The sequence below is a fragment of the Amblyomma maculatum genome, chromosome 10 (assembly GCF_055883805.1).
Source record: "Amblyomma maculatum isolate TAMU_Amacu chromosome 10, ASM5588380v1, whole genome shotgun sequence".
NCBI classification, from domain to species: Eukaryota; Metazoa; Arthropoda; class Arachnida; order Ixodida; family Ixodidae; genus Amblyomma; species Amblyomma maculatum.
Window position 1 is genome coordinate 164378172 of NC_139353.1, and position 27783 is coordinate 164405954.

The following is a 27783-nucleotide window of genomic DNA, read 5'->3' on the forward strand; positions in this document are numbered from 1 at the left end:
ACTAGCAACTGTTACCTATGCTGTTCAAAGACACCGCAAGCGTTTGAGGTGAAAAATTCTAAAAGCAAGAGTCTTCCGGAAAGAATTTCAGGGAGCACCTTTGCTTTGCGGTTGTTTCCAAGGTAGCGCAGCACTTCTGGCCAGATCATTGCATTTTTCTTTGTCGTAGTCCTTAATTTTTGCGCTGCATGTGTCTTCATATTCCTCTGTGCAGTCCTTTGGAATGTTGTCCACTGACGCCGGCTTAATCAACATCATACACACTGCAAAGACAAAGAAAATGCCGTCATTTTAGATCACAATAGCAAGTAGTCTGAAATGCAAGAAACGTGGCGCGTGCTCTCGAATGCAGGAGAATGCTCGCACAGGAACGAAACCAAAAGCATGCGAAAAAGAATCAACTGTTTCTTTTTCCGCACACTGATTCTATGCTGCAGCGGAATGTGTTCAGTGCGATCCTCCTGATAGCAAATAGATCTCATTGCAAGTAGCGATAAATACTTTTCAAAATAAGTGTTTAGTGAGAAGCGGTTGCAGGTGTCTGCCGATGGTGTAGGAAATACAAGATTGCGATGAATATCACAAGCCAGAATCACAAAGAAAAGTGTAGGGTAGTCCAGCTTAAAATGCGTTTAAAAAGTCTGCAACCTTAGGCAGAACGGAAAAGGCAAGACATAGGACAACAAATCCCTTATGTTACCTTCCTTCTTGTCCTTTGTGCTCATAGATTGAGCAGTTTTCTTCATCAGTTCATAGGAACTAGCTCGAACGTCTCCTCTGTGAGAGCTTAAGACACGGTAGTAAAATATTTTAACATTCAGTTTTCATTGTCCTTGCAAAATGCTGAATTTCTCTGAAGATGCTATCAAACGTATGCTATGAGTGCTAAGGATGGTACACTCGTCGTTAGTATGAAGCACCCCCTTGCCGCTCTCCGTGTTTTAGGCACACATTTGTATTACATTTCGGAGTCAGAATAAAAACCGCGATCAATAAAATTGACAGGACTGCTCTTCAAACTGCTAACGAGGTGAAAATATGAAAGACTCTCGCTTCCGTTCATTTGCTGCTCGTTTCCGCGATGAGACCACTGTGGCTTTTTGTGTCAACTTTGTTAGATTGCGCAACGCGCAATGCTCCGCTTTAGGAACATTTTTTTCTAAATTTTAAATTGTACTGTTAACTGGAGAGAGGGTGAATTGTTGAAGGCTTGCATTTTCTACAGTATTATCAGACACAGCTAGAGATGGCACATGGTAAAGGAGACAAAATTTTAAATTCTGTAAAAAAAATTAATTTGAATTCTCTTCAGGTGACTGATTTTGTGGCATCTCTAGCTGTCTTATTGCATTGTACAAAGTGCAATTAAGTCTTCATCAATTTGCCTTCTCCCCAGTTAACTGTGTAATTTCCTTAAATTTAGAAAAAAAAACGCTCTTAAAGCAGAGCGCTGTGTGTGACATCACATGCTGAATTGAGGACACTGAGCAGAAACTGCATATCGTTACACAACCGTTACACACCTAAAACAAGCATAGAAATGTTCTAGCCAAGAGAATTTAAAGATGTCTACTAGCACAGCTATAGCAGAGCTACAGCTAGAAGCAATGTCTAGAAAAAGTATAAAAACTTTCTAGGAGAGAAGTTTTCAAGACTTCTACTAACGTAGCGTTAGCAGAGCTAAATCGCAGCTGCAGGAAGGCTTCTAGCTCTTTAGTCTACAGACCGTCTCAAATGAGACTTCTTTTAGAAGTGCTCATTTCTTGGCCTAGACATTTTCTAGATGTCAATTAGCTCTTTTTGTGTTTCGTGGGTCTGGTTGTCTCCTGGATGGCCATGTTACACGCGCAGATCCCGTACGTTAGATGGCGTCCCAGGTCTTGTGTTTGGCGTCGATGGACATTGCAATCATGTTCGCAATCGTTTTTATGAGACGCTCCGTGATTCCGTTCGTCTGTGAGTTATAGGCGGCCGTCACCTGGTGGCTTGTCTGGCCGTACTTCAAGATGGATTGAGTTGCGCTGCGCTGTAAAGGCTGTTCCCTTGTTCGTGATGAGCACTTCGGAGGCGCCGTGTCGCAGAAGAATGTGCTCGACAAAAAACTTTGCGTCGGCGTAGCGGGTACGGTAATCGATGGCCACGGCGACCCACTTGTTAACTGTAGATTAAGTCGGAAAGGAGCCGAGGAAATCCGTTCTAATTTGCTAAAACGGTTTGGTCGGGGGTGTTATGGGGTTCAATAGCCCAGCAGGTCTGATCGGAAGCATTTTGCGTTGCTCACACTCACGGCACGTTTTCACGTGATGTGCAACGTCGGCAGGTAAACGCGGCCAATAATATTTCTCTCGGACTCGGTGCCGCGTGCGAGCCAGACCGAGATGCCCTGCTTTCAACTCATCCTGGAAAGCCTGCAGAATTTCCTTTCGTAGTTCCTTCGACACGACAAGGAGGTATGTGGTCCTGTAGGGAGCGAAGTTGTTCAGAATGACGTCATTGTGCACCGAAAGGACAAAAAATAACGCCTGAACACTGTCTGAGGAGAAGTGGTCTTGCCTGCTAGGTAATCGGCTAGGTCTCTTAACTAAGGGTCCGAGCGCTGCTGCTGCGAACCTGCTGGTGCATACCGGTCTTAAGAAGGCATCGGCCTCATCCTCCGTCAGGGGCACGTCAAGCCCGTGAAAAATAGTCTGCGTTGGAATGCTTGCGGCCACACTTGCAGACTACCATAACGTGAAATGTGTAAGCTCCAGTGTGCACGATGACCGGAGGGGTTTTTCAAGTTGTCGTGCCAACAGAGCGCGTGATGATCGCTTACCACCTTGAATGGCTAGGTGTCGACCGTATAGTTACGGGAGAAACTTTGTAGTGGCCCAGATGATCGTAAAGCACTCCTTTTCGCTCGTGGAGTAATTGGCTTCGGCTTTGAGAGAGACCTGATAGCGTACGCGATAATCGTCCCCTGTCCGTATCTCTTCTGAACAAGAACGGAACATAGGCCCACACTGCTTAGGTAAGTGTGAATTTAGGTCTTCGCGCTTTCATTAAAATTATCCAGAACAGGAGGCGCCTGTAGGCGGCGCTTAAGTTCGTCGAACGCTTCTACTTGCGGCGCTTCAAATTTAAACGCTACGGCCGTCTGTCAACGAACGGAGCTGTGTCAGCGGTTCGGAAATGCGCGACACGTTCCTGACAAATCATCAATAGTAATCGCATAAGGAATCTCCGCATCGCTTTCTTGTCGGCGGGCGGTGAAAACTGTGCAAAAGCAGCCGTTTTCTCGGGGTTTGGGCGAACAACATTCTTGCTTTGTACCTTGCAATGTGGCGCAACAAACACAATCACATAAGAAGAAACACAACACAGTCGCATGTGTTGTGTTTCTTAACATGTGAGTGTGTTTGTTGTGCCATATTTATGGTTATTATGCAGCACTAACTCGCCCCTCAAGCTGTTATTTTGAGAAGCATTCTTGCTAATGATGTGACCTAGAAACCGCAGTTCCTCGTAGGCGAAGTGGTATTTCTCTCGTTTCAATGTTAACCCTGACACTTTATTGCGTTGAGCACTGTTTGAAGCGTTTTCGAGTGGTCTCCAAAGTTGGAAGAGAAGACAACGACGTCATCTAAGTACACCAGACAAATCGGCCACTTCAAGCCAGCCAGTACAGTATCCATTACTCGCGGCAACGTGGCTGGTGGGGAGTAGAGGCCTAAGGAAATTACCTGGAACTAGAAGAGGTCGCTTGTTATGAACGCGGCCTTCTTGGGGTCTTTTTCGTCGACCTCAATTCACCAGTACCCGCATTTTAGGGTCATCGACGAAAAATACTTATCATTTCGAAGATGGTCTAGTGTGTCGTCGGTGCGGGGAAGCGGGTAGACATCCTTCTTTGTTTGTTATTCAAGCGGGAGTAACCAACGTAGATGTGGAGTGATCCGTCTTTCCTCTACACTAGAATAACTGTTGATTCCCAGGGATTCCTCGATGGCTGGACGACGTCTTCGCGAAGCATTTCCTTAAGTTGATGTCGGATGGCCTGGCGCTCCCGTGGTGATACACGGTAGGGGCTTTTCGCAAAGGTCTGGTATGTTCGTAGGTGATACTGCGGTGCTTAGGCAGTCGAGCTTAACTCACCTTCATTGCTGACGAAAAGCATTCTCTGTAGCTTTGACGAAGGATGCGTATCTGGTCTCATTTGACTCGGTGTAGCACTGGATTGACGTCTAATGCGGGCTGGTAGGTAGCCTTGATTAAGTGCGTCATCTCTGGTTGTTCGGGGAGAGCGAAGATGTCCATAATGTCTGCTGAATCATGGAGAAAAGCAATCTTCATGCCCTTGTTAGGTGCCGGTCATCATCATCATCATCATCATCATCAGCCTGATTATACCCACTGCAGGGTGAAGGCCTCTCCCATATTTCTCCACTTAACCCGGTTTTGTGCTAGCTGCATCCACTTGACCCCTGCGAACTTCTTAATCTCCTCCGCCCACCTAACTTTCTGCCGCCCCCTGCTACGCTTTCCTTCCCTTTGAATCCAGTTTGTTACTCTCAGCGACCATCGGTTATCCTCTCTTCGCACTACATGTCCTGCCCATGTCCATTTCTTCTTCTTAATTTCTACTAGAATGTCGGTAACTTGAGTTATTTCTCTGACCCACTCTGCACGCTTTCTATCTCTTAATGTTACCCCTACCATTTTTCGTTCCATAGCCCTCTGGGTTGTCCTCAACTTAAGTAGAACTCTCTTGGTTAGCCTCCACGTTTCAGCCCCATAGGTGAGTACAGGCAAGATGCAACTGTTGTATACTTTCCTCTTGAGCGATACCGGTAAGCTGCTAGTCATATTCTGCGAGTACTTGCCAAATGCGCTCCATCCCAATCTTATTCTTGCCGGTATTCTTCAGTAAATTTCGTGACCAGCTCGTGAGCCTTTCCATGCGTGCAATGGGCGATACCTGTTGCGAGGCCGAGCCCTCGTCCTAAAAGTAATTGGGCATTTTTTTCAAGGACGCCTTCGGCACTTACGATGTCGACGTTGCCCATGCAAACGACATATGATTGAGGCGGCACGGTTAAGTCTCCACCGAAGACGTTTATAGTGATGCGATTAATCGATGTCGTTGCAGTAGGTATGGCGTTGTCCGTCAGAGCTTGATTAGCTTGGAGCGAAGATCGGTGATCGCCCGATACTAACTCAAAACGTCCACACGCAAAACCACGCCACGGGAGCACTGCTGTAAGACCACGAAGCTCGTAGCGTAAGTGCGTCCATTTACTGTCCCTCCTGCGGTGCATCGTCCGGACGCCGTAGTAAGGGTACCACCAGCAGTGCGGATTACCGGGCGATCTCAAGTGATCGTCACTTTCTTGAACTGTGCGGCGAACGCTCCGGTGAGGACAGAATAATCGGCTCCGGTATCGACAAATGCGGTCACTATTGCCTATAGACTTCGGTGTTCGATGCCTACTTTGTGTGCTGAGGTCGCCGCCGGGGCACGCCGTTGTCACCCCGCTGGGCGGCGGTATCAACTTGGATTCCGGTCGTTTTGTCGACAATGTTGCCGTGGTGAGTAGCGGCGGTTTCACTTTGTAGTGTCTGCGCGCGATCGTCTAGGGCGCCGTAATAAGGGGTGTCAGCGCAATGACTTTGTCGTTTGCACTCGTCGTCGGCGGCGGAGGACCTTCGTTAGCGCTGTGTGTGTCTTTTTTCTCTGTTCTTGTCTTGGTGCGCTACATTTTGTTCCCTTCGATCTTCGTTAAACCACCACATAGGAACTTTACCTTCAAACGTTCTTGCCTTCAGTTTCTCCTACTGAGGCTAGGAGACCGTACTTGTACATAACAGCGGCGACGCAAATAGAACGTTGTATGGCGATGGGGAGGGATACCGACGGCTTCTTGACTCTGCCCCGCGCAGGTAGTCGTCGATTTACTGTGGTCATTCACCGGAATGGGGTTGTGGAGCTTCGATAGCGAGGCCGCGCAGGCCGACGGGTCTGTACGGGCAGTGGCGTAGAATATGGCCGGCTTCACCGCAGTGGAAGCCTAATGGCCAGTTGTTCGCAGTCCTACAGGCGTCGCACTTATTGGGGCTTGGGGGTCGTTCGTAGGCTTGGCGGGTGGGAGCCAAGCGGCACCGTTCAGCAGCGGCTTGTTTGCGACGAGGAAAGCTTGGCGAGTCTCGTCGCAGCGCAGGATGGCGTAAAGTGCCCGCATAGTTCATAACAGTGGGTTCTGGCGCTGCAGCAGCCGGAGATGTCGCTTGAAGAACACCCATTGCTTCTGAGCTTCTTCACTGACGACGACCACGAGCGACGCAAATTCAGGTTGCATAGGCGATGGAAGGAGTCGGCGCATCAAAAATCTAATTTTTCTGCTCGCTCATAACGGGGTCGGCCCGACGAAAAAGGCACTTCATTTCTTTCACGCATAGTAGGACGGATTCACTCAAGAGCTGGACTCTGGACTGAAGGAGGAGTTCAGCTCTTACCCTCTTCAGACCCTCGAAAAGGCCTCCAACAGCGCCTTCTTGTACACTTTCCATGGTAAGAAAAACTCTTAGTTCTCCAACCACGTACGTGTGGTGCCATCAAGCGCGAAGATGTTCCGGAGGTTCAGAATGTCGCCCAAGTTGTTGAAGGCTGCCACTCACTCGTATTGGTCAAGCCACTCTTCGAGATCTCCCTGGGTGCCAAGGAAAACGGGTGACTTTCGGGGCTGCTGTATAACTGGGACTGTCGACCGGGACATTGCTAACGTTGAAGCCTTCTGCCGGGGTCGAGCGGGGTCCGGCAGCAGGCCGTGTTTGGACTGGAGTCCTTGAAGTCGGCGGCTGGTTCGGTGGCCTGTTGGCTGCTCCCCCAGGGGGGTAGGAACAGGGCTTTGGTTGCTTGAAGGGGTATACCGGAAGATGAAGCGCAGACCCTTCACCAGGTGTCCCGTGTTCGTGACAAGGCCTTAAAAACTGAAATAGAAGACGGGCGTGATCGCACAGCAATCAACTCTTTGTTGGGCTGACTTGGGCCCGCAAAGGGACTAACAACGTGGCCGCGGCGGTAACAACAAACGGGATCTTTGGTGGTAGAACTAGTATGCTCGTTGCAAGCGCCAACGCTCAATTTAAAGGCGGCGAAGAAACGTCTAAAGCGACACACCGTGACTAGCATAACCTGTCACATTGCAGAAATGCACGCAAGTGGCCGAAATGTTGCAGATACAACTTGACGCATCTTGTGCGACAGAGAAAATGATAAAGCAGCATCTCGCGATAGCGAACATGGAAAAAGATTAGAGAATAGGTCGGTGCGCTAGAATCATATGGTAAGGTAGCATGCCAGCGGCTGTCGAAAATTCACAAGTAAAGATTAGAAGCATGCGAGGCAAAATGTAGGTGCTGTTTATCTAATACAGCTAGTTGGATGTTTGCGTAATTCTGCCCTGTCATCACGTCGCTTTCTTCATCAGCGTTTTGCGCAAGATTATTCATTTTTGCTAATATGAACTAACTCGGCGAGAAGAAAGTACTTACTGATTTAAACAAATGCTGATGCTATTTTAAGCGCTCATGCAAATATTGTCCCGTCAGACAGATGTATACCTTGCCAGAGGTGGATGGTATGTCAGTACATCACAGCTATCCGCCCCCTGACGAAACGAGTGGCATCACGCAGTCCGCCTTACTCTTCCTTCGGGACATGACCGGAGGACACAGTGAGATAACTTCCGTAGTTGTTTGCATGCTGGGCTGAGGAGTGAAATAATGGTGGTTCGATTCCTGACGGTTACTCGGTTTTCAAGTTTTGACAAGGCTACTTTCATACAATTTTCCGCGTGTATTGGTTTTTGAAAGATTGCCAACTCCATAAAAGTGTCTAGAGTGACCCGAAGAGGTTGAAGTGATGTTAAGATCTGGACTGCAGGAGATGGGGACGAGGTGTTCAAAAGCTGAAAACCCGAACGGTTTCAATGGTGTTGCCAATTGTGTGCGCACATGCGTTGTCATTGAACCACAAGACTGCTGAAGCAAAGTTTTCTTGGCGCTTGAATGGAAAGGCTGTACTCAACTGTCTGAACCAATGATCCTCTTATCATACCATGCAAAACTCATTCCTTCAATCATTCTAGCTCCTGCACATGGCGCGGCAGCACTGTGATATGACTGATGAGGTCGTGATGGCGCCTTTGCCGTAATGCGTGTTTTTAGAAGGCTGGGTGGCAACTTTCATGATAGACTTTTGTGAAGGGACGATAATTGGAGAGATATCCAGAGAACACACAGCACCTGTACGTGAGTTTGGCTGCTCTATATCTATTCGAAATAAATGGTTGATATGAGTATTGCTGTTGCTAAGCCACTAGTGCCAGGAAAATTTCCACGTTGTTGCTTATAACAAAATTTAACACAGTAAAGTAGATAACAAAACAGCTTTCTTATGTGCTTTGCGTTCTTCACGCTGGTTCGGGCAAGAGTTTTGTTTGACGAACTTGTCGAGTGCCAGTGAACTTATATTTACTACTTTATCCTTGCGGTTAACCCTTACTTAGGGTGATGACATGGAGGAAATCAATAATACAAGACCAATGACCCATACTAAAATTTCAAATATAAGAAAATAAAGTAACAAACATATTGAATTCTCAATATGTAAACACAATCTCAAAGCAGTTGCTATGCTGACACAAGTGCATAGAAACAATAATTCACGTGCAAAGTTGGAAGCAACGAACAGGCACCTACATGCTAACATTGATTAAAGTATTCTTCGAGACTTCGCTGGAATCCTACTTTACTGGCACTTTCTACAACAGCCCCCGCTACTGTTATTAAGGGTGCGGGATGGAATCTCGGCCGCGGCGGTTGCTTTTAAATGGAGGCGAACCGCTGGCGCATGTGTCCTGTGCGATGTCAGTGTACGTCAAAAAACTCCAAGTGGTATAGATATCCAAATCCTTCCATTACGGCGACTCTCATAGCTTGAGGGGCTTTGGGACGTCGAACCCTATAAACCAACCAATTCTCTACAACAGGAGCACCATACTTCATTCCACACCTCCATTACATCAGGAAAAGAAAAAGAAAATGAAATACATCTGTGCACGCAAAGTATGGCCTTATCTTTGCGCTATGATTCAACGTGGCGCTAAGGTTAGCAGGTGCGCGCAAGTACTTTTATTCTTTATGTTTAAATCTGCGCACAGTATTCGGTGCAACCATTTTAACGTTTGATTTTTTCTTCTAATTTATAGCTTCTCAAAGTTTCAGGACTCCATATTTCGGTAGCCGAATTGGTCGTCCCATACCTGCCACAGATACAACGTACAAGAAAGTGCTGCAAACGTCAATTCAGAAAAAAATAAAAAAAGTCTTCTCAGTTAGAGTACCCATACGTGTGGCCGACTAGGCCGATCCCTTTGGAAGAGAAGATAATAATGCAGAAAAATTACGCACTCTGGACGGCAGGAGTTCAGGAGAAGCACGTGTGCAAAAAATGTTTTATTTAGCGCCGTTACGTGATCGAGTCGCCTTTAATGTCTCAAGGTATGATGGGAGGAGTAAATTTAATCTACTGGTTGCAGGGCCGTGTGACTCAGTCGCCACCTTAAGCTAGAATAATTGTTTGTCTAGCGGCCAATAGTACGTTATGTACACCTACTTGGGCTCAAATATATTATAAGCTAAATGTCCACATAATTGCTCATAAAAAGACCAGCGCAAAACACGGGGACAAAGGGACAGAAAAAGACAGGACGGGCGCTGGTATTTTTATGAGCTAGTAGGAACCAGCTGGCCCAAAGAGCTATTTTGATCAAAGGAGTTTGGTCCACATAATTCGTTAACAACCTTAGTGATAACCTCTAACCGACATCACCTTTTTGTATCATGCTCTTATTTATCCCTTTGCTGTCACCATTAGTGGCAAAGCTTTTTTTTTTTCAAGCACTCTTTTTTTTTTTTTTGCAGGCCGCACCCTATCGCTCAACGTGAACGAGGTATTTTTAGGCAGGTAGCCATTTAGGGGGATAGTCAAAACTTTCTAGAAATGTAAAATCGAAAGCACATTTGAGCGTTTCCTCGAACGTTTTACATCTTATTCCAGACCCCATGACATCCCTATCTCCCGCACAGTTAGATCCCCAGAGCACATATCGTCCATACATTTTCTGGCGGCGGTTACGAAGAGTGGCTTTTCGAGCTGCCGTGGGAAACTTTATCGATCTTCACCACCTGCGACGAGCGCTTGGTGCGTCGTCACCCATAGCTTTGAGTCCACGTGATGACGTATACAAGACGGGCGAGCGTAATGCCGTCGTTCTCAGACCGTTTTACGGCGCCATCACCTACATATCATTGAAACCTCGAACTTGCTCTCTGTCATCGTGTATCAGGATCGTCCTCTGGCTCTGCTCTTTGCCTCTTCCGGTAAGCTCGGTTTTTCTGTACCTCACAACACTCATTTGAAACATAGAGGTCAAAGACGTTTGCTGCAATACAGTATGCGAAACAGGCACGTAAAGTAGACAATGAATTATAGAGTGATTTTCAGGACGCCCGCGCATGGATCAGAGAGTTCGAACCGAAATAGGCACTGCTTACTATGGCGCGTTGTGCACTCCATATTCTTTATTGTGTGTTCCTAAGATGGGCTGCATTCTGCACAGTTTTGGTGTGGAAACGTCGTAACAGTTTATGCAGAGTTCATAGCGTAGCTAGTGGCTAGTGGGGTCGCATGGGGCACTGACGTAGGCTGTTTGAATCCCTCCATGAGCCAAAATCCTTTCTTCTGTACCTCACAACCTGAACTTGAAAAAAATTTAAGACTATCCCTTTAAAATTAATTTTTGTCGCAATTTAAAGCGTAGTAACTGCCTCACTGCCGTGGTGAAACTACTGCCGTGGTGAAAATGAAGAAAAATGAAAGGGCTGCCGCACCCCCCCCCCCCCATTTAAAGGCACCGCAGTAATTCTGACCTCGGGGAGACGTTCAAAGGGACAATGACGCAGCACACTGACGAATTTCGCCTTTCGCGTCCATGGATACGCGGCTTTCGCGGCCGGCTTATTAGGTGGGTGCAAGGCTCCCTCTGAAATGTTATTTCACTGCAATCAGCCAGCAAGCAGCTGATTCTTTTTCTTCTTGTTTCTTGTTGTATTCTTGTTTTTTTAAGCCAACTGGCCTATATGAAATGTGGATTTAATGGTTGGCTGGAACGTCTAGCACTGGCAGTACTTCGGGCACAGCAGGGTCGAATTACCAGCCGCAGGGCACAGCTTCAGCGCGAGCGAGATGGGCGCCAGAGACAAGCGATGGTGATGGCGATGCCGCAGCGTTTTTCTGTTCTTTGTCTTCTTTACATTTCCCCCGCGTGAAGAAGTCGCCATCCTGGCGACTCAGGGAGAAGAGACGACCAGAGGTTTGTAATATGGCTTGAGGCGGTTAACGTGGACAACCTCGCGGCCGCGACAGCGGTGGTCGGAAGAAGGGGTGACTGGCTCGATGACGTAGTTCACAGGGGATGTGCGTTCCAAGACGCGATAAGGTCCGTGGTATTTGGTGTCTAGTTTGTTGGTGGCAGGAACGCATAGCCAAACGAAGCTGTCGGCCAGGAACGTGGGAGCAGGGGTATCGGTATCATGCTGATCTTTGCGATAGCCTTGAGTGTTGGAGGTAAACGTGCGAGCTAGCTGACGGCATTCCTCGGCCTTCTGTGCAATATCTGACAAAGCACTGTACTCAGAGGCATCTGGATGGTATGGCAAAATTGTGTCCAGAGTACAAGATGGTTCACGGCCATATAAAAGAAAGAAGGGCGAAAACCCAGTTGCTGCTTGGGTGGCAGTGTTGTACGCGAACGTTACGAATGGCAGTACCTGGTCCCAGTTGGAGCTTCCCGATTCAGATGTAACATACATTGCGAGCATGTCCCCAAGCGTACGGTTGAAGCGCTCCGTGAGGCCGTTTGTTTGCGGGTGATACGCGGTTGTAGCCCGATGTATCGATTTGCAAGACGACAGGAGCTCTTGAACTACTTCGGAAAGAAAGACACGACCTCTGTCACTCAGTAGCTAGCGAGGGGCGCCGTGTCGAAGAATGAAGTGGTGCAGAAGAAAATGGGCTATCTCTCGGGCTGTCGCCGCGGAAAGTGCAGCAGTCTCGGCGTAACGGGTCAGGTGATCGACTGCGACGATGACCCATCGATTACCAGCGGCAGTGCATGGTAGCGGACCATAAAGGCCGATTCCCACGCGATCAAACGGGCGAGCTGGACAAGGTAAAGGCTGGAGAGGGCCAGCGGGGTGGCGAGAAATCTTGCGTTGTTGACAGGCGGTGCAAGAGCGAATGTAGCGCCGTACGAAATTGTACATTCCCCGCCAGTAGTACCTCTGACGAATTCGATCATAGGTTTTGAGGACGCCGGCATGAGCGCTTTGAGGGTCAATGTGATGGTGGGCACGAACCTCGGAGCGGAGGTGGCGCGGAATGACAAGAAGCCACGTTCTGCCGTCTGAGTTGTAGTTCCTGCGGTAGAGAAGGCCGTCCCGAATGGCGAAATGGGAGGCCTGTCGGCGGAGTGCCCGAGGATGCGTAGCCGCGGAAGTAGTGCCAAGAATATTCAGCAGGTTAGAAACCCAAGGATCTTGTCGTTGCTCGAAAGGCATATCCTCAATGGTGAGTGCTGACAAGAATGCTTGAGGAGGGGACGATGAGTTAGGCGAGCGCACCGGTGACCGAGAAAGAGCGTCGGCGTCAGAGTGCTTGCGGCCAGAGCGGTACACTACACGGATGTCGTATTTCTGAAGCCTGAGAGCCCAGCGCCCTAGACGGCCAGACGGATCCTTGAGAGAAGCGAGCCAGCAGAGAGCGTGATGATCTGTAACTACCTCGAAGGAGTGGCCGTATAAGTAAGGGCGGAACTTCGTTACAGCCCACACGACTGCTAAGCACTCCTTTTCGGTAACGGAGTAGTTGGACTCGGCTTTGGTGAGAGCACGGCTTGCGTAGGCGACAACGTATTCGGAGAAGCCAGGCTTGCGCTGGGCGAGGACGGCGCCGAGGCCGACACCACTGGGATCGGTGTGAAGTTCTGTAGGTGCAGTAGGGTCGTAATGACGAAGGATTAGTGGTGACGTCACAACATTGCGCAGTGTCGCGAATGCATCATCGCAGGCTGGCGACCAAGAGGAGAAGTTAGGGGTGCCTTTCAAGAGCTGTGTAAGGGGGGCTATGATGGTTGCGAAATTCCGAACAAAACGACGAAAGTACGAGCAGAGGCCCACGAAGCTTCGCAGTTGTTTCAAAGTGGTCGGTTTCGGAAAGTCAGCGACGGCGCGCTGCTTCTCAGGATCAGGCAGAACGCCATCTTTACACACAACATGTCCGAGTATTGTGCGCTGGCGGGCACCAAAGCGGCACTTTTTGAGGTTCAGTTGAAGACCGGCGCGGGTTAGGCAGGTGAAGACCTGGCGAAGTCGAGTCAGGTGGGTCGGGAAGTCGGTTGAAAAGACGACGATATCATCGAGGTAGCATAAACAGATGTTCCATTTCAGGCCGCGCAGTACAGTGTCCATCATTCTTTCAAATGTGGCTGGGGCGTTACAGAGTCCGAATGGCATAACATTAAATTCGTATAGTCCGTCTGGAGTAATAAAGGTGGTCTTAGGACGATCCGCCTCTGCCATGGGCACCTGCCAATACCCGGAGCGTAAATCGAGTGAGGAAAAGAATTCTGCGCCTTGCAAACAGTCTAGGGCATCGTCGATTCGTGGGAGGGGGTACACATCACGACGAGTGATTTTGTTGAGGCGGCGATAATCAACACAAAATCGCATGGAGCCATCCTTCTTTTTAACTAGGACCACAGGAGACGACCATGGGCTACAGGATTCTCTAATTACTCCGCGTTGCAGCATGTCATCGACTTGTTGGGCAATAACACGGCGCTCAGTCGGGGACACCCGATACGGCCGCTGATGGAGAGGTGGGTGAGCGCCAGTGTCGATGAGGTGGGAAACGGTCGTCGTGCGGCCCAAGGAAGATTGCGGAATGTCGAAGGAGGCGCGGAATTGGTGTAGAAGGTCAAGAAGTTGCTCGCGGTGGCGCGGTTCTAGAGCGCTGTCCACGGAATGGTCAAGAAGGTCCCGCTGTAGCGGATCTGAAGCCACACGAGTTGGAGTCAAGACGTCAACTTGGCAAACAGAAAATGACTCATCATCAAAGGTGAACAGAAGGTCCACGGGCTCAATGCGGCCGAGGCACTCCCCTTCGATCAACATAGCGGGAGACGGAAGAGGATTGGCTACCAGAAGTGTGCTTGCGCCGTTTTTCATGTCAAGGACGGCAAACGGCAGCGGTAAGTGGCGGCGGCGGCAGACAACGTTAGAGGGCACAAAGAGGACTGTCGCGGCGGTGGTAAAAGATGCAGTGAGGGGAACCAGAACAGCGCTAACGGGTGGGATGGTTGTGTCATGTGCTACGAGGAGTTTGGTCGCAAAACGAGGACACGGCTCGTGGAGCAGGGCATCAGACGGTGCATCACTCGATTCAATGAGCTCTACTTGAGGACTGGCGCAGTCAATGATAGCATGATGCTGGGACAGGAAATCCCAGCCGAGAATGACGTCATGAGAACATGTGGGGAGAACGACGAATTCGATGATGTACAAGGCTGCAGCAATGACGACGCGAGCAGTGCAGATAGCTGTCGGCTGTATACTGTGAGCGGATGCGGTACGAAGCGATAGTCCCTCGAGAGGCGTAGTCACCTTTCGGATGGAGCGGCAGAGTTTTTGGCTGATAACTGATACAGCGGCACCGGTGTCGACGAGCGCAAGAGTATGAACACCTTCAACGATGACAGGAATAACATTCGCGGGATTAAGACGAGGACTTTGAAATTCGGTCGGATACGCAGTTCGTGCCTCGCGAACTGCGGCGGTTAGTTTTCCGGCTGGGTAGCGGGTCGTCGGCGCATTGGCGAAATGGAGCGGCGACGTGGTGATGGCGAACGACGAGGGCGGAAGTCCGGAGGTTCAGGGGGTGCTGTTGGAGGACCCGATGGGACTGAGAACTGGGGGGCCAAATAAGGTGGCGCAGGCCGTGCAGGAAAGGCCATATTTATTCGGCGCCTGCAGTAGCGTGTAGTGTGCCCAGGGATGCCGCAGTGGTAGCAAATAGGCCTGTTGTCTGATGTGCGCCATGGAGATCGTGTCGGAAGCAAGGGGGGAGCAAAAGCTGTTGGTGCCGACCGCATGGGGGGCGAAGCATAGGCATATGCTGGCTCAGGCGGTGGACTTGAAGTGACTTCGGCATTCGTGCGGCGCAATACTTGAGGAGGAGCCGGCGCGAATGCTGGAGCGTAGCTCAGTGGCGCAACGCCGGACGATGAAACTGTGGGCGTGAGTAACGGCATTGAAGGTGCGACCGGAGCTGGTTGAGGAACAGGATTAGGGAGGACTTCAGATACATGCTGTTGGATTGCATGGCGAAGCTCCGGAACAAGGCCAGTTGTTGACGACTCCTTAACATAGGGCTGCAGGGACAGTTGTCGCTCGACTTCCTGGCGTACAAAAGCCTTGATGTCTTCAGAGAGGCTAGATGACTCCCCCTCCGCGGCTAGTCCAGCAAGTGATGTATGAGGCTGGCGAATCAAAGCACGCTCCCTCCGGAGCTCGTCGTAGCTTTGACAGAGGTCATAGATTTCCTTGACCGTAGTGGGGCCTTTCGCGATGAGCATGTGAAAAGCGCCGTCATCAATTCCTGTGAGGACATGACGTATTTTAGCGGCCTCGGTCATGGTCGGGTCAACGCGACGACACATATCAACAATGTCCTCAATGTAACTGGTGAACGTTTCACCGGGCAGCTGCAGTCGCGACCGAAGACGCTGTTCCGCGCGGAGGTTTCGGATGGCGGGGCGGCCAAAGACATCAGAAAATTTCGTCTTGAAATTCGCCCAGGTGGCAAAGTCCGACTCGTGGTTTCGAAACCACAGATTAGCGACGTCGCTCAAGTAAAAGATGACATTGTTGAGCTTACGGTTGTCGTCCCAGTTATTGTGACGGCTGACCCGTTCGTAAGTGGTCAGCCAATCGTCGACGTCGTCATCGCTGCTTCCACTGAAAGTAGCCGGGTCCCGTTGACGAACGGCACCTGTGCAGGTGACTGGCGGAGGTAGGTGCAATGAAGTCGGCTCCGTCATTGGGGTAGTCAATGTTCTGCTGCGAAGTTCCAGGGCGAGATTGGTACAGGGAACCTCAGATTGACCTCCACCAAGTGAAATGTGGACTTAATGGTTGGCTGGAACGTCTAGCACTGGCAGTACTTCGGGCACAGCAGGGTCGAATTACCAGCCACAGGGCACAGCTTCAGCGCGAGCGAGATGGGCGCCGGAGACAAGCGATGGTGATGGCGATGCCGCAGCGTTTTTCTGTTCTTTGTCTTCTTTACATAAAAACAAACCTTCCAGCAAGCGGGTGGCTGAAATGAGCGGACGCTGCATTCCACAGGCGTGGAAGGGAACGTCCCGCTCTCATCTAAAGGTGGTGTGCAGAACAAGTTAGCGAGAGACGGCCGCTCTGTGTGGGACTGAAAGTTTGAAGAGGGCGGCAGGTGTGGCCTGTGAACAGCATGGCTGGTTAGGAGAGAGAAATCCTACGAAGAGGGTAGTGCGCTAAGTCGCAGATTTGCATGCATTCAAAAGAGCGCCCTGCGTGAGCGCCGTGGTGCTTGGCCCAGTTACTCAATATCCTTGTAATATTCAGGCTGTTACACCATTCACACGGGCTGGTACGAAAAAGTAAATCTGCAGCAACGAACACTTGGTGGGCGCTGGAGTGGGACGCAGCAGGGGGCGGTTGGAGTGAATGGTTTCGAGAAACCAAAAATGCAGAGGTGTATGAAATGTGCACTTGATGAAATTATGAACAGGGAGGACCGCAGGAAGACATGCCAAAAAGATAAACATTTTTGTTATGACGCAATCCTCAAAATGAACGTGTGCTAGTACGTTCTTGCTTATGTTTTATAGCTTCGAAAGGGGAAGTATTTTCTTTGCAATTTTAAACTTGAGGTACTTTGAGGTGGCGGCTTCGTGCCCCAACATTAAGTGATGCAGTGCAACGGCACGGAGCCTAGACGAGACGTGAGGACACACGGCTTTCTTATACTAGCCCACCAGTTCTTGTTCTGCGGTTTCATGCCATAACCAAGAAGTAAAACCAAAATCAAAAATATTTATTCTAGAATGTTCCAAAATCGGCCGTCAGATACACATCTTACGGTTATGCTGACGAGGTAGCTTGAGTTTCTATTAATGTCTTACATGTATTTTTACCATGTTCCAGACTGTACCTTCGGATTACTGTGGACGATATGACATTTTAATTGTTCGGATCTTAATGTGTGGGTATCATAATACGATTTCTGTATATTTTTGCAGTTGGCCTACGTTTCTTTACGCTACTCCATGTTCATCATCATCATCATCATCAGCAGCAGCAGCAGCCTGACTATACCCAGTGCAGGGCGAAAGCCTAGCTCTCCCATATTTCTCGAACCCGGCTCTGTGCTAGCTGCCTCCACTTGACCCCTGCGAACTTCTTAACCTCATCCGCCCACCTAGCTTTCAGCTGCCCCCTGCTACGCTTTCCTTCCCGTGGAATCCAGTTTGTTATCCTAAGCGACCATCCGTTATCCTCTCTTCGCACTATATGTCCGTCCATTGCCCATTTCTTCTTCTTGATTTCCACTAGAATGTCAGTAACTTGAGTTATTTCTCTGACCCAATCTGCACGCCTCCTATCTCTTAATGTTACCCATACCATTTTTCGTTCCTCCACGTTTCAGCCCCATAGGTGAGTACAGGTAAGATGCAACTGCTGTATACTTTCCTCTTGAGTGATACCGGTAAGCTGCTAGTCATAATCTGCGAGTGCTTCCCAAATGCGCTCCATCCCAATGTTCTAGTTGCGCCGATCTGTCAGTGATCCGTTGCGCCATCGGACAACAGTAAGTCTGCCTCGCGCCGCAAAAGCCCTTTATGTGGCCCTTTTTTCTATGACTCCTTTCCCAAACATTTCACCCCAAAGAGCCGAGCACCAGGCCGGGGGAAAGCTTGTATCTATTGAAAGGGCGGTAGGTACCCGGCGGCACCAGGGATCGAACCTGGTACCTCCCGAACATGAGGCGGACGCTCCACCACAATGCCACGCTTCGGTCTTACATCATGTTGTTTGACTCCATGTTGTATGACATCAAACACAGCATAAGAGGCTTGCATCTATATCACGAGCCTTTTTTCAAACCTTCGCGCTATAACGTATTTAATAACCAAATTTTCAACTCGCTTTATCCGCTACGGTTCCTTAAATTATCCATTTGTGCCCTGGTAGGCTGAGAACCGTTTCGAAAACTGTCGCATGTTATTGCAATCACTATTGCCTCGATATAACGTTCAGCGGGGCCGTATTGAATACGAACAGTGCTGTTCGATTTACTACCTTCAAAAAATGGCATTGCGAAGGCACAGGAGTGTTAGTATGCGCAAATTTCTATCGCGTGCGCCCCACTGTTTTCGGCCGCCTTTCTGCCACTTGGGTCCAGCACTGCTATTCAGACAAGAGTCGCGGCGATTCATAAAGAATGACGAGGCAGTTGCACTTGAAAATTCTTCTTTGTTGACCTCAAACACCATGACCGCATTTCCATTTTCGAAAGGCGCACACAGCACATATCGTGTACTCATGAGAGCGCAGGTGTTGAAAGGCCAGAGCTCACGTGCGGAGATATGTGTGCCGTATAGTGCGACGTAAGTGGACGAGACATAGTCAGAGCGTGTGTATACAGCGTTCGAAACACCGCCCAAGATGGCGTAAAATTCATAGATGCGGCTTTTTGTGAACTATGGGAAAGCGAGAACACGAATTGCACTCGCTTTTTTATCTGCGGCCACTTTATCGTCAACGCTTAAAAGTCACAGTGGTTGCCAGAATCATGCGCGAACCCATTTTCAACAGCCGAAATGAAGCACCTGACAAAAGAAGTGCGTCTGGCATTTGTTACAGCTTTACGCGACAAGTCCATGCAAGCAGCGTGAACCGTGTGTCAAACTTCCGTTGTCACCCGCTGTATTGCGCGATAGCACAGAGCACAGACTAAAGATAAGTTTCCGCCAGAACTATTTTTTGTTTATGGAAACATAACATGCTTCAGGACGCATGCACTCCTGCAGCAGAATGATGAAGGCGTAGCATGGGGTAAATTTTTTCTGGGCATCCTATACAGCTTTCCGCTCTAATTACGTCCCAAGCAAAAATGTGGGAATCTTCGATTTGCGTATTCATTCTCTTACGGTCTTCATGGTAGTACGGAATGATCGTGACGATGCAGTTCTCGTAGTCGGTGTAGTTGTAGTAGGCCGTGCGGAGGTGCTTCTTATCTGAAAGAGATTAGCGTGGTTTGGGGTTTGAAAACATATCCGGATCAAATATTTCAATAAAAACTAGGCACGCAGCTTGTTTGTACACAAATTATAAAGACGCAGAATGTCAGATAGGAGTGCTGAGGGCTTGTCGTTGGCATATCTTTCAGTACCCAGTTGAAAACTACTAAAGAGACGTTATTGTATTAGACAATATTTCCGTGTAGTTTTCACAGTGAGCCTGTGGCAACGATCAAAATTTCTCCTCCTCCGTCAACCAAAATGTCTGGGTCACCCAAAAGGGATACATAATCAAGTATTATTGTTAGAAGACCGAGTATTATTTGGGTTGGTTAGTGTAGTTTAACCTAAAGCCACTCAAGCAATGGGAGACGCCGTAGTAGAGGACTCCGGATATTGTGACCTCCTGGGGTTTTTTACCGTGCATTGACATCGCACAGCGTAAAGGCACCTTGCTTTTTGCCGCCAATGAAAAGCAGCTGCCGCGACCGGGATTCGATCCCGCATCCTTATCCACAAAACTATTATCATTCAGCTCTGTTTGTTCGCAATTCAAGTATATTCCCACCTCCTAAATAACACCCCTAAAAAGCGGGCCTGTATGGAATAAAACTTATCTGAATTATTGTTATTAATATTTGATGTTTGCGCAGTTTAAATGACAGTAGAGTAATGCAAAACTATCGGATACAAGAAAGCATTGCTGAACAGCTACTATAATATGTTTTCGTATTTTTCACCAGGTCCAGTAGTTTTCTCAAATGCGCTCAGCCGCGCTTTGGAAGCAAGTTTTACCCCCCTACAACCATTTGAGGCAGCGGAGCTTTTCTTCAACGCCTTAAAAAAAACAAATAGAAACCAGACGGCAATCATTCTAGTTTACCGCAGTAATCATGCAACACAAAATTGGCATTGAAACCTGAAAATGCTTGCTGGGAGAAGAAAGGGCGCATGAGCATGTCCAAGGTCTCCTCATTGTGTGCAGTCTGAATTTAGAGGCTTCTTATAAGATCAAAACAGCGGAGGAGAACGGCTTGTTGACGTTTGATTTTGGATTACATAGCTGTTTGTAAATTTCTCCGTTCACTTAACAAAGACCGCTTCTAGCGAAACGAAGGCAGTGCCTGAGGAACCGGAAATATCATTTGAACGAAAAATGAAGAATGCTATATTGATCATTCCGAGAAGCTTTGACAATCCACGAAATTTTGGGGAATACTTTGTTTTCGCGTATGGAATAAATTGCGTCATGACATATATAATGGTCGTTGTGACGGCGTGGTTGTTCAGTGGTTAGCTCAGAAATGAAACCGCGGGAAGGGACCACACAGGATTAGCGCTATCCTTGTCCTCCGTTCTTCCCGCGCTATGATTTAAAAGTTAGGATGATTTACCAACCAGCCTAAGCCTCAGTGGTTAGGGCGCACGGTCAAAGGTAACGGGATCGAACTGGAGCGCGCGCCCTCTTTTCGATGGAGACAAAAACCCATAAGCTCGTGTGCGCTGCGATGTCATCTCATGTTTAAAAGTCCAGATGGTCCAAACTTCCCGAGTCCTCCACTGCAGCTTCTCTCATAGTCTGAGTCGCTTTGGGTCGTCAAACCCAATAAGACGAATGAAACCAGATATTTCAAAACCTCACCCCATTTTTAAGACAGTATTAATAACTTAGGGAAATTTCGAAAGAAAAGTATTTATTTTCGAAGGAACGATAGCGTAATAAGAAGGCCACATCGAAGGTAGAGAAGGACAGAGGACAGACATGTGTCCTGTGTCTTTCCAGCCTTAGGTGTGTGCATTTCATTACACCATAGGACAGACGCGTGTCCTGTGTCTTTCCGGCCTTAGGTGTGAGCATTTCATTACGCCAATATTGCTTCCAAAGCTGTGTGCCATCCCACCTGGTAAACATTTCGTTGATCTCTTTCTAATCCTCGGAACCTTCCGGCATACCAATAGGTTCATATGAGTATTTAAATGTATACTTCAAGAACACAGGCTATACCGCACGTTTACTACGCGGTGGTAGTGGTGGAAAAACGTAAAGAAAGTGCTGGCGTCCGAAAGGCTACAACAATAGCTGGAGCTGATTTTAGTGAAAATAAAACAGTCATGGACGTGCCACAAGATAGACGGCATTCTCAAAGGCACACAATTGACGACACACGCGAATAACCTTGTCTTTTCACATTCATCACCAGGACATGATGTGAATCAGGATCTCATACGTTGCGTTGTCTGAGAAGGAATTGAAATATTTATCCCCCTATGTCTGCTAGATAATATTCTGGTTCTGATTTCTTTGTATCTAGATATATATGCTTCTTTCTTTATTATCAAGACACGAAAAGCGTTTTTCGTGTCCTGACTTCCTCTTTCTTTCAGCTCTGCTCAATGAGATAAATAAGGTCAGCAATGAACTCTTGATAATGTCCGACATTTCCGTTTTATAAGAAGACAGCCTTGCCTCATGCTCCCACACCATTATCGTATCGCGAGCGCTGAAAAGTGGAAGGGGCCTTGTTTGCAAATACGAAACATTTTCTCGGCACTCCAGCTTTCTTTCATGGCAGATAAAGAGAAGTGAGGCCAGATTTTCTTCTGACCAGGGAGCAGAAAAATCGGTTGAATATTAGAGTGTGCTGGCAATGCAGGTTTTGATGTTGCCTAAACAGTAGAAATACTGGGCGCATAGTTTTTGTTGAGCGGATAGAAGAAAACACAGAATTAGTATGGTTCGAAGACCATGCACCACTGCATGGAAGACCATGCATGTACAGCTGTGCCTTTCTGAAATAACTGTTAAGATTGAAAAGTGGTCCTCAGTGCCATCTTTTTTGAGTCCGAGTGACGGCACTACACATGTTTACAAGTATATTTGAATAACGCCAAAGTATCCCCATTACTCATCCATGGTGTCTAAATATTGTCCAGTCCTGACAGGACGGCAGCAGAGAGTAATGGGAAGAACCAGCGCAACAGAAACGGAACCTGCCTGCGTGCCAATCACAGCAACAGTGTCGTCTAAGTCGAAGCGGTCGCGTTTCGCCTCCTTCAGGCGCCACGATATTTTCGGAAATAGATACCTCATTATTTGAGACCGCATTAGCTATAATTGTATCCAAAAACGAAAACCGTCGGGTTTACCGGGTGTTCTATGCCAACAATTGATGAAATGTTTCAGCAAATTAGAGAATGCAAATACATTTGGTTGCAAGTTTTGGCTTTTAGAAATTTATTTGCAGTGTACTTAGTAACGGTGATCACGGATATATTTTAAGCTTAAAAAGCTAGTCCAATAAAACCGCCCGGAAATCAAAACAAGTCTACCAGACTGGCTCGTCTATTCCGGCATCGTTACGGCGCGATAGATAACTACTAAAAAGTGGACATCTGCGCCAGTTCCCCAGTAATAGAGAGGAGAACCATTCAAGACAGGACAAGGGTTAGAAGGAAAAGTAGGCGTCGCGCATGTTTGCCTTTTCGTCCTTTTTGTTTACTCAGTGGTACTCTTCTTCATCAGATATTTACTCTTCATAACTTCTCAGAGAAATGCCAAATATATTGTCGTGAGCAAAAATCCTGACGTAAAGTCCGCCCTTTCGATTGAATGTTGTGCAGAATGATGAAAAACATTGCTCACCATCGTCGAGAATGAAATATACTTGATCCGGGGCGTTTCCCTTCGTTATGTGGAACACACTCTGGTTGCTGAAAAAAGAGCGAGCAATGAGGCAAAAAAGATTCAACCATTACAAACACAATGGCTTAGAAAAATAGCAGTTACATGGCTGCTCCGGAAGTTGCCAAAGAAACCTTGCCAAGAGTAATTTCTTTATGGTGTCCAAACAAAGAAAGCATGGACAGGACACGTAAACCTGTGCGGTCCGGAAGCACCCCGGTGCTCCAACTGTGATAAAAAATGCTTTCGGTTGTGGCTAGAGGGCAGGAATATAAATTTATAAACAAGGGAAATAGCCCTAGTCATGAGCCTTTTGTGATGAAAAGTGAAGTCAAGCTGGGATTCTATAAACGCTAACACACACGGTGCGCAGTTAGGCAGGACAAAGAAACTTGGGCCAATTGGTGCACTGGAGCGTCGCCAGTGCGTATGAAATTGACAAGGACAGTTTGGTTATAGTGATCGTGGATACGCGCGCAAGAAGAGCATCTTATGAGACTAGCACGCTTCGCACTACGTATGCTCACAATATTATTTAAATAGTTTCAGCGTGTTCCCGGCTTGCGTGTAAGGTGATTTACAAGTATTGTCTGCAAGTCTCTCGCGTAGAAATGCCCTATTCGAGACAATTCGCCATTTTGTTTAAATTTTGACGTACTCGGGACATGTGCAGTAGGACGTTGCCAGTTTAAGTAAGCACACAATCCGGTTACGCTTTCTGAAGAAAAGGAGAAAAAGAGGATAGAAAAAAAAAGCGCTTTCCTCTCCTATTGAATATTGGCGTCAAGTATGAAAAAAAAAACGATGCTGCAGAAACCGAGCCGCTCGGAGCATTGCGCGATTCTTACGCCTAGGATTGCAGTGAGGGTGAGTGCGGCGTAGCGGTCTCTGCTACACAAGGAGAGGCTGAGCGAGGTTACGAGACGCGAGGAGAGTTGCAGTTGAAGAGCAATAATGGCAACGGAATATTTACAGTGATCTGGCGAAGGATGAGCGCGGAGAGTGGCATTCTCCTTAAAAGCGCCGATGACCTCTCACGTTCACTTATCAGTAGCATTTGAATGCAGAAACTAAACCGTTTAAGGACCTAATGTAAACAGAAGGGATTGACAGATTTGCGAAGTAGCTCCAGCACTGGCGAAAAGGTGCCCGCGTAGCCGGCATTGTCCATGTTTAAAAGTATTAGTTTGTGTTAGCCACTGGTTTTACTGCTCAGCTTTTTCGAAAAGCCGAGTTATGACAGGGTATCGTCAGGTAAGCAAATCTGCTTATGTTTCTATGTGTCGGCTTGAGTTGTGTATAGCCCGGAAAGCAGCGCAAAGGGAGGGAGAGAGAGAGAGAGCGTTTGTGTGCGCGAGTGTGTGTATGCGTCTTTCACACACACACGCACGCTACCTATTAAGTGGAAAGCACATGCTGGAGCTTCTATACAATTGGTTAAATTTTCATGCGCTGGCATGTGAAAGGCTCCTGCGAAACGCGAAACATGTCATCGAAAGAGAAACAGAGAAAGAGAAAAACGGAATAGCAGGGATGTTATCTAAAACAATGCCCAGTAGGCTACCGTACACATTCAGAGGGGAGTGAACGGTGAAAAGGGAACGCAAAAAGTGACTGAGCAAATCATTGCATGAAGCTAGTACTACGCCGCGTGCGCGTATCCCTTACTATCAAAAAGCTAAAATGCAAAGCAATAAAGGGGAATGTTTTCTGCCTTTATTTAGAAAAACCAGGGAGTATCGTCATAACGTTCTCTGCAGTACTTATTTTTGTTGTCTAAAGATACAGGCAAATGGTGATAATGCGTGCATATCTGAGCAAACTTTTCAATAAAACACGTCACATGCGCCAAGCAAACAAGTGCAATGTGGAATGGGAGCAGTTAGGGATAAGGGTAGATGGAGAATACCTCAGTAATCTGAGATTTGCTGCTGACATTGCCTTGCTAAGCAACTCGTGGGATGAACTGCAAATAATGATTGATGACCTAGACAAAAAAAAAGTGGAAAGGTAGGCTTGAAAATCAATATGCAGAAGACAAAGGTAATGTTCAACAGCCTCGGGAAGGAACCCCAGTTGACATTAGGTAGCGAAGTACTGGAAGTAGTCGGCGAATATGTCTACTTAGGACAGGTAGTAATCGCACATCCGGACCATGAAAAGGAAATAACAAGAAGAATAAGATTGGGATGGAGCGCATTTTTTAAGCACTCGCAGATTATGACAAGCAGCTTACCGGTTTCGCTCAAGAGGGAAGTATACAACAGTTGCATCTTGCCTGTACTCATTTATGGGGCTGAAACGTGGAGGCTAACCAAGAGGGTTCTACTTAAGTTGAGGACAACTCAGAGGGCTATGGAACGAAAAATGGTAGGGGTGACATTAAGAGATAGGAAGCGTGCAGAGTGGGTCAGAGATATAACTGAATATCTGCTGAATAGAGCTGAATACCTATTCTTTAGCGAGATCCTGAACTCTTCTGCCCTCCCCCTCACCGCTAATTCGTTGATGGGGTTTTTTCTTACTAATAAGTTGCGTTCCTTCTTCACATTTAGGCTAATTCGGGACCTCACCATCCTGTGGTCACTGCATCGCACTTTCCCGATTACCTCAACATCTTGAACAATGGCGGGGGTTGAACACATTATGAATTCAATTTCATTTTTAGTCTCCCCGTTAGGACTTTTCCATGTCCATTTCCGGTTCTTCCGTATGCTGAAGAAGGTATTCATGATTCTCAAGTTATTGCGCTCTGCAAACTCAACTGGTAACTTCCCCCTGCTATTCCTAGAACCAATGCCATAGTCACCTACTGCCTGGTCTCCTGCCTGCTTTTTCCCTACCTTGGGATTCAAGTCCCCCATTAGTACAGTATACTGCGTCTTTACGTTTCGTATTGCCGATTCTACATCTTCGTAGAAGCTTTCAACTGTCTGGTCATTATAACAACAAGTAGGTGCATAGGCTTGTACAACCTTGAGTTTATACCGTTTATTACGGCAAATTACAATGACTGCCACCCTCTCATTAATACTATAGAATTCATCTATATTGCCCGCTATATACTTATTGACAAGGAAACCTACTCCTAGTTGTCGCCTCTCTGGTAAGCCTCCATAACACAGGACACGCCCATCATTCAGTACAGTATATGCCTCATTCGGCCTCCTAACCTCACTAAGCCCTATGACATCCCATTTCATACCCACTAGTTCCTCTAACAGCACTGCTAAACTAGCTTCACTAGCTAGGGTTCTAACGTTAAACGCGACCAGGGTCAGTTTCCAATGGCGGCCTGTCCAGCGAAGCCAGGCTTTCGTAGCACCCCCTGCTGCATCACAGGTCTGACCGCCGCCGTGGTCAGTTCCGCAGCCGCTGGTGACTGAGGGCCGGGGTTTTATGGAGTTTATCATGAGAGGTTGCGGCCAATTTATGCACCAGGGTGGCCAACTCCTGTTCTGGTGAGGGAGTGCGTTGCCGTAGTGTTCAATTTCTTGCATCAACCTGTTTGAGGCCGACAGGATGAAGAGGATGGCTTATTTACTATAACAGTAATAAGGCGTGATTTGATTCCTCGAGCCGGCCAGGACTGAACCTAGCGAGAGATCGGGGCGAGGCGCAGGCAGGGCTGCACTTTGTATCGCCATAACGCAGTATTTTATAGGGAACGGCGCCTTAAACGGTGTCGGCTTAGTAATACATATGCACTTGTTGCGACACTGCTAGAAGTAAGCTGCCAGCCGAAATATCCATTTCAGCAGGCGGTCAGTGGAATACCGCCCTATGGGTACGTGTCTCCGCCTAGTCGCAAGCGCTGATTCTTTCGTAACACAGTAAAATAGGGCATAAACTGGGGGCATCTAGGTAAACATTTAAAAGAAGCTTTTACTAAATATGTGGAAAGCAGCAATAAAAGACGACAACAAGCGTGAAAACAGTACCTAAACTAATAACATTACAATGGCAGTGGAGTGCAGAATGCTCCATGGCTGTCGGTTCATCTGCAAATTAGGGTTGTTTTTTAACCTCCTAGCGCTGAAGGACACATAAAAAGTAAGCTCGCTACTCTGGCTTCATTAGGGACCTTATATGCGTTCTTAATCCTGCATCATCTGCTTTCCAAGAAGAAAGGGCTAACCATTCTGAAGAATCTATTGCTTTTGAACGTTTGCAGCCACTCACTGTGAATTGTCGTTGCCTTTAAGATTCCAGACGTAGGTGGCCAGTTGTGATTTTTCATTGTAGTCTGTGCGCGTAATGATAACGCATTCCAAGGAGGTGTCCTCGCTGGATGAATACAGTGCCACAAGATCCGGGAATGCTCCAATCATCTGCACCAAAAGAGGTAGTAGAGCTTTCTGCTAATGCAGATCACATGGATACAAATCCCCCAGTGTTCATCTCCGCCGCACGTAATAATTTCTGCTTCTTATTTCGGCAATTCATCTTTTCGCTTACTTTTCTATTCCCCAGCAATAATCTTATTTTTCGCTATGTAAATATACACATCAAAAATATCTCTCCACCCCAATTCTTGGCTGATCCCTCGTGTGGACTTATGCCATCCGTTGTGGCCTAGTGTTCAAAGCGCTCGTCTCGGCTTCGGGAGGTGACTGATTCAAAACCCACCGGCGAATAACCCACCTCAGAAAACTTTGCCAT

At 47.7% G+C, this 27783-nt stretch overlaps 1 protein-coding gene across 1 annotated transcript; it reads right to left on the minus strand.

Annotated features, from left to right (window-relative positions):
* Positions 1-27783, minus strand: LOC146177835 (uncharacterized). The gene is made up of 5 exons (XM_084581646.1): positions 27766-27783; positions 27304-27452; positions 23083-23150; positions 19350-19436; positions 1-263 (listed from the first exon to the last, which is right to left on the minus strand). Exons 1-5 carry the CDS (start codon positions 27781-27783, stop codon positions 88-90), a joined length of 498 nt encoding a protein of 165 aa, XP_084437772.1. The 3' UTR covers positions 1-87.

What these genes read in the sequence shown, in the direction of transcription:
- LOC146177835 (XM_084581646.1), bottom strand. An exon ending in ATATTTCATTCTCGACGATG is followed by an intron (nt 19,437 to 23,082) that starts GTGAGCAATGTT and finishes AATCTCTTTCAG; the next exon opens with ATAAGAAGCACCTCCGCACG. An exon ending in TCCGTACTACCATGAAGACC is followed by an intron (nt 264 to 19,349) that starts GTAAGAGAATGA and finishes TTGTCTTTGCAG; the next exon opens with TGTGTATGATGTTGATTAAG.